Genomic DNA, 11,721 nt, shown 5'->3' on the forward strand with positions numbered 1-11,721 from the left:
AATTAATGTTCACCTTTTATTTGTATTGAGCCTTCAAAAAAATTTGAAATCACTGTCAAATAAACATAAAACTCTCAACTTTGTCAATATTAATAGTTTTAACGTTAAACAACAACATGACCTAACCCATGTTTCTCTTAGGATACAGCTGGGGGCGTTGTTTCGGGGACACATTGGCTCAAACGTTTATTGTGCTTCATTTTCTAACTCTCAGCATATTCTATCGAGTGGAACAAGTTAGATGTGTTCCTATCGCTACTTGGAACGACTCTCCGTCACATTTTGCAGCATGACTGAAACCTGCAGTTTATCGAATCTTAGCTAGCCGAACCACTTCCGCACCGCCGAATTAGTCTTTCCTCTCATCAATTATGTCACCTGCTTCTTTTCGCTCGTGAAAGCTTGTTCAGTCACATTCTGACGGCCATGGGCACTCATTTTGAAGTGAAAACTTAATGCACATTGGAGATTAGCCTAGCCTAGCCTGCTACCGCTAACGCCTTCTGGACTCGAGCTCTGCGTAACATCTACGTCACCACGCACTTACGTAGTTGTGTCGCACCTTTTTTCTGTTCGTGTTGAAACTGAAGTGGTCGCTTCAACCTGAACAGAAAAAGAAATGTGCCAGTGAAACGCTGTAATCATATCAAAATATTGAAAATGTAACTTAAAACTCATATCACCGTTATTGAATAAAAGTATATCGTGATATATATCGATATCGGATTATTGTCCAGCCCTATATATAGGTATATATTAAGGCGTTTTAAACCCTTCCCACACTCTTGCAATGTCCCGAACTGTTTTCTAAACTCTAAAGGCTCTAAAAGAGCACAGCATGTCATGATCTCAGCTCTCTGCCACCTGCCAGCGCTCTCAGCCACGCCCACTTCTCTGCTACAGAGCGGACATCTGACAGGAGGAAGCTTCTCTTGTGCAGGTGCTAAATAATTTAAAATAATTTATTTTAAATAAAATCTCCATGCCGATCGCGTGGCTCATCCATCAATTAGCCAGTTGTGTGTCATGTCTAATCTTTGAAAAACCGCAATAGAGCGAAAAACGAACAGTGAAGTAGCGAGGGACCACTGTATAGTCTACGTCTGTCCGTAATCTTTCTTTGTGTCCCGCCTAAAACTTCTGATCCGCTCAAAATAATTTAATGCAACTTCATACACGTATGCATCATCACTAGACGAAGTGCTACGGTCAGGGTCACCAATCAAGGTCAAAGCTTATGCAAGGTCGTTGCTTGTCCAGGCCTTTGATATAGATGTCTGTTTTACTGTATAATAGCTTGTTGACCTGTATACGATGTTCCAAACGATTTACTCGTGTTTTAAATAATTCTTTGCTCAGTTATTAATAAGCGCTGTCTATCTGGTGTTTCCATTTAATTCTTGTAATTTTCAATGAAAACTGACTTTTTGCTATTTACCACTTTCTAAAAACCGTACTTCAAAAGCCTGAATCTTTTGATGACTATCTGAACCACATCTTGAGCTAAAACGTAGTTATAAAGTATAAATAAAAGTATAAATTGATCGGGCCTTCCTGCAGGCACGAAACAACACGAGCAGTGGCGCTCTTGCACAGAATTGTCATGTGCACCAGTGAGGTCAGAGCGAGTAGAAATGACTTGTTTGAGGTCAGGCTGCAGCTGTTGAGCTGTTTAAACACTGAACTGACGAAGGCAACTGATCAAAATGTACAAATTGTAGTTTGCTCTACGTAGAGCGTACAGGTAAAAAGATCTGGTAAATCAAACATTACTGACGTCTAATTGTGAAAAAAACAAATCATCTATAAAGGGGACCTTTGGTGCCTTAGTGCAAATGTTTTAACCTCGTTTGGCTTTGAAGTTTTTGTACTAACCTAATCTAAAACAATTTTGTTGTGTATACCTACAGAAAGTACTGACTTTTTTATATCGGGCCAGTTTTAGTTGACTATGTTTTGGTTTTTATTTTATGAGATATGTTAAAACTTGTTGAATCACTGACTGTTATAATGTACTAAAAGTAGTATTGTATGAAGGTTTTTTATTTAAAAATGTGATTTTGTAGACTGTAAGCGGACTTCAACCTCAACTGTCTGTACTTTTAGTCTGTAACTTGTTATATTTTGGTAAAAAAAAAAAAAAACAGCTTAAATATTTGAAAGGCAGCCCTGTAACTCATCTAGTAAAACCTGTCCAGTACAGAGATGGTCAATCTGAATCGGTCAGGACGAGCAGTTCTCTGGGTGATGATGGACTTTACTAACGGCAGCTCATTAGTCCCAATCAGCCACGACGGCAACACTTCACACCGTGAGTTTTAGTAAGTGCAGCGAAATGTTTTTTCTTTTAATGTGATGGAATATGCTTGTTTTTGGTTCCATGTTTCAATGTAAAGGGTCTGAAAAAAGTTTAGATCATGAAATTAATGTTTTAAAGACATAATCTGAGAACAAATACAAAGTGTGCTTGTGGCTTTAAATATTTTGGTAGCTTTTTACGTCTCTGCAGCCAATCTGTCCTAAAGTTGGTGTCACAATTGTTAAGACGTTAGTTTCTTTTATACAGAAGAGGATCTGCTTTCTCAGAATTCTTGAGATTTTAAGGCCCTAATCCTCTTTGACACTTTAAAGATTTGTGTTTGAGAAATAAATGTTAAATGGGCTCAGAAGTAAGGAAGCCACAGGTACTTTCTTCTCCATTTGCCCCCCTTTTTTTCATATCTTGTTCCTGTCACTTTGCATATTTATCACAATAAATTGTTCCCATACTTAAAATACAATTTTGCTGCTGCCTTTTTTTTTAACAATACAAAAATCACTTTACAGTCCCGTTTAAGAAAACACAGGAAAATGTCGTACACTTTAATAAGTACAGATAGTATTTACAATATATACACAACACATTGCCAAATTTGTTACCGCTACTGCATACTTTTTTTTTTTAATAATTAGGAAGTATTTACATTATGAATAAGACCATATGTTGACTCTAAAATACATAACATTAAAAAAATTATACCCAAGAAATTCAAGTAGGCGTGCCTGGACACATACTAGTCTATGATCAGTGGCGCAGTGCAGGGGTTCCCAACACTGGTCCCTGAGGAACATCATCTTGCATATTGTTTTTATGCTATTAGTGATAAGCATATTTTTAGCTGATGTTTTTCTTAGTTCATATCTTAGATCTTATTACTGTTTTTCTTTTACATTTATTGTTTGATGTAACTGGGGCCCTGTGTACATAATTTCGTTCCACCACATGTGGCATGAATGACGATAAAGAATCTCTGAATTTAGTTGTTTCCAAGCTCCAACACACCCGATTCAGTGATTTAATTACTTCATGTTCTGCTGAAGCCTGTAAATCACCCATTTATTAAAATCAGGTGTGTCAGAGCAGAGAAACTAAAACATGCAAGACGGTGTTCCTCAAGGACCAGGGTTGGGACCCCTGGTGAAGAGGTATGCAAGGAAACACTTAACAGGCGCAGCATGGTCTGTGACACGGAGGAACACTTATAATACATTTGTGTGTAGGAACACAACGTCAGCATCAAACACGTATAATGCAGGTTCTCGTAGTCTTTTAGTGGAGATTCTTGATCAGATCAACTGGTTTGTTCTCCCAAAGCTTTCCACAGTCACGTTTGGTCAAAAGCTTTCAGTGAAAGCAGATTGTCAAACAAAGGACGATCTGCTGCGATACGTTCAGGCGCACATATCACGCCAGGTTTTACCCACGCTCCCCCATATTTCTTCCACTTTCACTGTACTCACAAAAGTAAACATGACGTAAAAAGGATCTAAAAAAAATAAAATAAAATAAAAAATGCATTCACATACAAATACACTTCGTCCAATGACTTTAAAATGCAAAAAACCGGACATCTGATAATCGCAACACTAAGTATGTTTTATCTTAACCGCGTCTGCCCCCCACCCCTTTTTAGCTTACTCGCTTTTATTCCACGTCTCCCTTACGTCCACCTAAACGTCAGGAGGTAACAGAAAGAAACCCAGACACTTGAACCTGTTTTTCTTCTCCATCCTCACTGCTGCTGGTGGTTTTTACATGATGGTGCCTGTCCTCCTCAACCTGGTTTTTGCCCTAGCTGACAGCAGCGGCGGCGCTTTCCCGCCTCCCCTGCTTCTTCAGCAGCTGGATGCGGTTGTGGACGTAGAACTTGATGGCTCTCCAGTCTCGCTGGTTGCTCACCAGCAGGGGGCACAGTTCCAGGCAGCGTTCGCAGTCTGCCTTTGCTGGGACTCGCAGATCCAAGAGGTTCCTCTTCAGGTGAGTCTCAACCGCGACGCGCTCCGCCTCCGACCAGGGACGCTTCAGCACGCCGCGCTTTCCTGTGGAAAGTGTTTCAAAGTGTAAATAAATAAGAGCTAGTCGAACAAACGTACAATCAAACAGTTCCCGGTGAAGTACCTGATTTAACTGGAGTAGATCTCCTCTTGTCGTTAGCTACTGGTGGGCTGGCTGTGGGCGGAGGAGCGGGAGCTTTCTTCTTCCTCGGGGGTCGGCCCGGACCTTTTTTCTTTGACATCGTCTCGATCTTCTCCTTAACCTCTTCCTTCTGTTCTTCCGCCTCTGAATCTTCTGAAAACGAATCTGCCGAGTTTCCTGACATCACTGTGCGAAAAAGAAAACGGGAAATCAAAGTAAACATTTTGGAGGGAAACGGGCTGTTTTTACTCTAATCGTCTTTCTCTTCTAAACTTTAGTATGACAAACTCAAACTTGTTATTCACCTCAAAAACTATCTGATTTTTGTTCCCTCCAGCAAGAAGCAAATAAAAATTGTGTTTTGGCCTATAAGCCTTCATTCACGACACAAATAGGAGTTATGCAGTCTAATTTACAAATTATTAATAAATACATTATAAGAGACAAAACAAAAAGCAGCAACCAGTAGGAGCCCATGTATTAAAATAAAATAAAATTAATAATACTGTTTAAAAACATCAAAGTTCATGCTCAATAATCCAGGTAAAAAATCCAACAAAGTTAAATCAGCTCATCTGGACGGTTTCTTTTTTGTTGAGACGTTTCGTCCTTCATCCAAAGGACTTCATCAGTCCGAGGAGCCACAACAAACTGAGTCCCACAAGCAGCACGCTCACACAGTGGACCAAGCAGTTTACTGGTGATAAGATGGTTTCTGGGGCCCGCCCTCTCCCCCGTCGACTCCTCTGAGGCAGCCATAGCCAGGATGAAGGACGAAAAGTCTCAAAAAAAAAAAAGAAACTGTCCAGATGACCTGACTGAACTTTGTTTCATTTTCTACCTGGATTATTGAACATGACGGTGATGTTTTGAACCACTTTGGCTGTGGCTGCCTCAGAGGAGTCGATGGGGGGAGAGGATGGGCCCCAGAAACCATCTTATCACCAGCAAACTGGTTGATCCACTATGTGAGCGTGCTGCTTGTGGGACCCAGTTGTGGCTCCTCAGACTGATGAAGTCCTTTGGATGACGGATGAAACGTCTCAACAAAAAAAAAAAAAAAAAACTAAACAACGTCAGATGACCTGAATGAAATTTTATGGGCCATTTAAAAATCATTTAAAAGTTTGACAGGGCTTTCTCTGTTGCAGGTCCACGACTGTGGAATGAGTTGCCACTGAGTAGTGTGGCACTGTGGCAGGCTCCCACACTCTCAGTCTTTAAGTCTCGCTTGAAGACCCACTTCTATTCTCTTGCCTTTAATACGGTGTGATTTGTTTTGGTCCTGTCTGTACTCTACACTGTTGGCCATTTTAGTTAGCTTCTGCTGCTATTTGTATCTGTATTTTTATTTTATGTTTTCCTGTCCGCTGTGCATGTTTGTTTTCTTTTGTACAGCACTTTGGTTGGTCTTGTTGCTGTTTTAAGTGCTCTATAAATAAATTGGGTATGGTATGGTATAATATAAGGTGTTTTGTACAAATTTCTGTGATTTCCATAACAAAAGTAGTTTTAATTCTTTAAATGTCAACAAGAGCAAACTGCAGAGCTTTACATAAGAAACTTTTTAGCTGAGATTTTTATATTAGATTCTTCTCGTTAAAAGACATGTTTCTACATGTGTTGCTCTCGGAGAACCTAAAATAATCGGGATTGCAGTTCAGGCTTAAAAATTAAAGTGTTTGTAAAATCTTCATATTGTGTATCAGGCAGCTAGCATTAGCTACAAAATAAAGTTGTTTCTGCTGCTGAAAGCCTCAATGGCGCTGGTCCGAGATGACGTCACAAGTATTACCGGAAACTCCGAAAGTCCCGGATGTCAGACAATGAGCCCAACAGCATGAGAAATGGCCACCTCCACTGCTTTTGTTCTTGTCAACTGTACCGAAGACGATGTACTCGAGGCCAAATTTGACTTTGAATGTATTGAGTGATAAAATAATACACAGCTCAGGACAAGCAGTGTCCAGTGCCCACGCCAAATTTATAATAAAATAAAAAAAAAGCTACGTATGGCGATCCTGGTGCTGATCCGTGCTTTTTACCAGCTTCCGTGAAAAATAGCAGACGACAGAAGATTTCTACTGCGGTGAAGTTAGTTTTAGGTTGGATGATGGACACTCGAGCTCTGTGGATTCAGCGGTGTCTTCCTCCCGTTTGACCCGATGCAGGCAGTCTGATTTCAGGAAGCTACCTTCTGCCTGCTCCCTCCTCCGAGCTGCAGTGGTTCGCTTCGGGAGTGTCAATAAATTACCGAAAAACACAACCATAATAGCTTTCATGTCATGTGGGACCTCGTAGTCAAGTAACTTGTTTTAGATTTAGTTGGCTTGCTTCAGAAATCTTAAAACCATGAAAGAACAATAAAATATTAAAACAAAAACACTCCTCTAATTACATTAATGCTGTAATTAAGCTGCTACTAATCTTAATTTAATCTATGGAACTTTATCAAACATTATTGTATTTAATAATCACTTTGAATCATATTAATAATTTTTTTTCTTTTGGTTCATTCCGTCATGAAGTCGCCACATCGAGCGACCTCGCATGAAGATTTAGCAATTGTTTTTGTGTTTGCCCTTCCCGAAGCAACCACAGACCATTGGGCTACAAGTGTGGAGCAGAGTGGGAGTTAAGGGCCTTGCTCAAGGGCCCACGGCGGGGTAATTGAGGGTGGAGTCAGGTGCTTTACTTTTCCCATCCCTATTTAGTTGTAACAGTCCAGGGATTCGATCCTGCAACCTCTTAATCACATGCTCGTATTGTCTAACCTCTGCGCCATCGCTCCACAAATAATAAATCAATACAGGTCACAAGTTGACAAAAAGCTCTAAAAGCAGTCGCTCGTTAACCGTTAAAGAAAAATGCAACAACACACAACAAATAAAACTTCTTTTTGTAAATTTAATGATTTTGAAACCTAACCCTGAATTGTGAATTGATCTTAATTTGGAGTGGAACTGAGTTGTCATTTATTTGTTGCGGGTAACGTCCCACGTTGTCCCTCGCTACTTCATGGTTCGACTTTCGCGGACTCGCTCTTGTACGGTTTTTCAACGACTGTCAACTTTAATATTACTCACGTGATTGGGACTGTACGGGATACTGTACAGTAAAAAATTAACGCAAAAGAAACTTGGGACCGGCGCCGCCATTTTGTAGTTTTCTCTCAATAAGCCTACACTGTATTGTCACTCAAAATGACTACATTTCCCAGAAGCCAACAGTGCCTCACTCACAAGCCCTTTTGTCCTGCTGAAATGGAGGGAAAGATTTGATCCGATCTGAAAAAGTGTGGTCTTTATTTATACAGTGACTTCGGTGCCCAGCGGATGCAGAGTCACATGGAACCGACCAGAACCGGACCTCCAGACTCAATGGTGAACCTGAGTGCTGCCCGCAGGTCCGGCATTCTCTCCAGAGCCCACCAGGACTTTTTTCATCTGGATTTGGGTTCCATCGGGACCACATTGGCCAGCCGAAGGTTCAGATCCTTCCCAAAGTGTCTTGGTGCTCAAGGGCTGCAGAGAGCCAAGCAGAAACGAAGCAGAACCAGCAGGGTAGGTCTGCCGGACCAGAATTGAGCTGCTGTTCTGCAGAGCTGGTGGGTAAACTGTTGCAGTACTGTACAGTATGTTGTTAAAATGACGTAGGTTTAAGAGTTTAGAACATTGCAAGAGAGTGGGAAGAGTTTATAAAGACTTTAAATATATAAATACTAAAATAAATATAACGTCCCTACTTCGCAGATTTTCACTTATTGCAGGCGGGGTCCAGAACATAACCCCTGCGATAATCGGGGACTACTGTATTTTTACTCATTTGTCATTGAAAAGCTGAACATGTGGAAAAAAACAATTGTAGGTACAGCAGACTGCAGAATTATCCAAAGTTTTCCTTCGTCTCGTTTACTGAATCATGTAAAGATAAATAATTAATTATAGAATAATTGTTACGGACGTCTGAAAACAGGGATTTAAGTGTAAAATACAGTTTGAATTACCAAAAAAACTCCAGTTTGTTTCTACTGTTGACAAAAACTTCCCTTACCGTCTAACTCGAGGCAAATGTCCTGCAGGCTCATGCCCCTGAACAGCACACCCTCCCTCTCTCCATAAAGAACTACGCGACCTACACGACCCATCAGCGCTGGGTCTCGTATGATAGCGGAGCAGTTCTGGGTCACGTGGTATTCCCGCTCCAGGAAGTCTTCCAGCCGTTTGATGGCTGCGCCCTGACCTTCGCCCTCGTCCAATAGCAGCAGCTGGGTAAGGATGGCCACCTGCCGTCGCACCCGTGTTGCTGTCAGAGAGACGGGGTTCTTGGCCCCGCTAGTTCGAGCCAAGTTCCTCAGCAGGTCCGTACCACGGAGAGGTGTAGCAGGGGAGTGGTAGGGCCGGGAAAAGACATAGGGGCTCTCGGGATCCACACCGACGTTGGGGCTGGTTCGGAGAAGTAAGTCCAGGCAGGACTCGCATTGCGGCGGGAGAATAAGCGGCTGAACGCGGCCGCGCTTGCCTAAGACGCCCGCCCGTGGGAGATGGCACAGGACCTGCCGTTCAAAAGGAGACAGGAGGGATTCCATTCCAGAAGGGGGACCGGTGCTCGAGCTGGACTGGGGAGCGATACGGCTGCGGTAGTCCTGGATGGTGAGTTTGGCCACCTCGCACTCCCGGTGTCGATTGTAGAGGATGAGCAGGGAGAGGCTGGAGTGGCAGAGCAGCCGCCAGGCCTCGGCGGAGTGAGGAGATCGAGTTAAAGAGAGGAAAGACAAGTGCTGCTGCTGACGGAGGTAGACAACCAAACAGGACAGGGACGACAGCAGTGGAGACATGTGCTGTCTGTGTGTGCTGGAAACAAGACAAAGGAGAAGACATGACATTATTGTCACATAAATCAAAATGAATAAATCCTAACCAATAAAAAGGTACAAGAATATGCCTTTAATGGATAAATTAGAACTAGACGGTAATACCATTAAATGGTACACAGTAGTCCCTCGCTACTTCAGGGTTCGACTTCCGCGGACTCGCTCCATCGCGGTTTGTGAATGTATAGTAATAATAATAATCATTTTATTTAAAAAGCGCCTTTCATGACACCCAAGGACACTTTAGAGTAAGAACAAAGATCAACAGGAATAAATTACATAAAATAAAATACATACAGAATATAAAATGCATAAAGAATATAAAAATGCATAAATCAAATTTAAGGATAAGCGAGTCTAAAGAGATGTGTTTTCAGAGCAGTCTTGAATATAGAAAGAGAGGTGGTGTTTCGTAAGTCAGGGGGTAGAGAGTTCCAGAGATGAGGAGCAGAGCAGGTGAAGGCCCTGCTCCCCATGGTGGAGAGGCGGGCAGAGGGTACATGGAGGTGTAGTGAAGAGGAGGATCTGAGAGAGCGAGAGGGGATGGAGATGTGTAGGAGGTCAGATAGGTACGGAGGGGCAAGGTTGTGGATAGATTTGAAAGTGAGAAGAAGAATTTTGAAGACGATGCGTGATTTAAGCGGGAGCCAGTGGAGCTGCTGCAGGACAGGAGTGATGTGGTTATAGGAGGAGGTTTGAGTGATGACACGGGCAGCTGAGTTATGGACCAATTGCAGCTTCTGGAGAGATTTGTTGGGGAGGCCATAAAGAAGGGAGTTGCAGTAGTCAATCCGAGAAGTCACAAGACTGTGAACAAGGATGGCTGTGGAGCGGGGTGTGAGAGAAGGGCGGAGACGGTTAATATTTCAGAGATGGAAATAGGCAGACCGAGTGACGTTGTTGATGTGTGAAGTGAAGGAGAGAGTGGTGTTGAGGATGACACCAAGACTCTTGACCTGAGGCGAGGGGGATAGCAGAGAGTTGTTAAGGGGGATGAGTAGATTTTCTGATTTTGAAAGAGAGTTTTTGGTACCGACAAGAATGATTTCTGTTTTGTTACCGTTTAGTTGTAGGAAATTGTTAGAAAACCAGTGATTTAGCTCATTGAGACAGTCGGTGAGGATGGAGGGTGGGTGGGTGGAGTTTGGTTTTGTTGACAAGTAGAGCTGTGTGTCATCAGCATAACAGTGAAAATGGACACCAAATTTACGGAAGATGTGACCTAGAGGAAGGAGGTAAATGATGAAGAGGAGGGGTCCGAGGACAGAGTCTTGGGGGACACCCGTGGAGACGGGGGATGACTGGGAATGAAAGGATTTGAGCTGAATGAATTGAGTGCGGTCAGAGAGATATGATTTGAACCAGTCTAACGGAGTACCTGAGATGCCAATGGAGGTTAGTCTGTTGAGGAGGATAGAATGACAGATTGTGTCGAAGGCAGAACTTAGATCCAGTAAAATGAGGATAGACAGAAGAGCAGAGTCAGCAGCAAGAAGAAGGTCATTAGTTATTTTTATTAGAGCTGTTTCAATGCTATGGTCCATAATATTGTACAAAATAAAATTAAAAAACTGTACAGGACACGTGATTGTCAACTTCAATATTACTCACGTGATTGGGAGAGTACTGGATACAGTACTGTACAGTAAAAAGGTAAGGAAAAAATAAAATACTACAGACAAGCTTCTCCATTTTGTAGTTTTCTCTCAGTAAGCCTCCACTGTATTCCCACTCAGAACAACCACAATTCCCAGAAGGCAATAGGGCCCCGCTCAGAAGCCCCATTTCCTTCTGCTGAAATACTAGAGGTAAAGTTTTGAACTGAAGGCGCCCAGCACATGCAGAGAAGCCACATGGAACCGGAGCAGAACCAGACCTCCAGATCCATCAGTGAATCTTGAGAGCTGGTGGCCCACCTACGTGAACTACTAAGAGCAGATGTGCATTGAAGGTCTGGAGTGGTTTTTGTAGCCCATCTGGACTTTTTTCATCCAGACCAGAACTCAATCAACTACGGTCCCATGCTGACCAACAGAAGGTCTGTCCTGAACCTGAGAGCTCTCAGCTGGCCCACGCGGACCTCCAAGCGGGGACGTGCTTGTAAGCAAAATTTATTAGCTACATATAAAGTATATTGTTAAAATTAGAAGGTTTAAGAATTAATAACATTGACTGTGGGTTTCATTGCTACAGGTTACGTCTGCAGACACGAACTGAGTCGGACCAGAACAGAGAGCCGCTCCTGTTTTGCAGAGCTGGTGAGTAAAATTTAGTAGCTACATATACAGTACTGTATGTATGTTGTTAAAATGATGTAGGTTTAAGAGTTTAGAACATTGTAAGGAAGGGTTTCTAAAGCCTTAAAATACATATAAATACTAAAATAAATATA

General features: G+C 42.3%; 1 protein-coding gene across 1 annotated transcript in view; it reads right to left on the reverse strand.

Moving 5' to 3' along the window:
* Positions 1–4,111: 4,111 nt before the first annotated feature.
* LOC119430059 (protein PRRC2A) overlaps positions 4,112–11,721 on the reverse strand; it is a 21,777-nt gene continuing 14,167 nt past the window's right edge. The window contains exons 6-8 of the mRNA XM_037697531.1: positions 8,510–9,309; positions 4,439–4,642; positions 4,112–4,359 (exon numbers count right to left, since the gene is read on the reverse strand). Coding sequence (XP_037553459.1) covers positions 4,112–4,359; positions 4,439–4,642; positions 8,510–9,309 — 1,252 coding nt within the window. The remainder of the gene's footprint in view (positions 4,360–4,438; positions 4,643–8,509; positions 9,310–11,721) is intronic.

This window comes from Nematolebias whitei, chromosome 1 (assembly GCF_014905685.2).
Source record: "Nematolebias whitei isolate Nwh7 chromosome 1, NemWhi1, whole genome shotgun sequence".
NCBI lineage: Eukaryota > Metazoa > Chordata > Actinopteri > Cyprinodontiformes > Rivulidae > Nematolebias > Nematolebias whitei.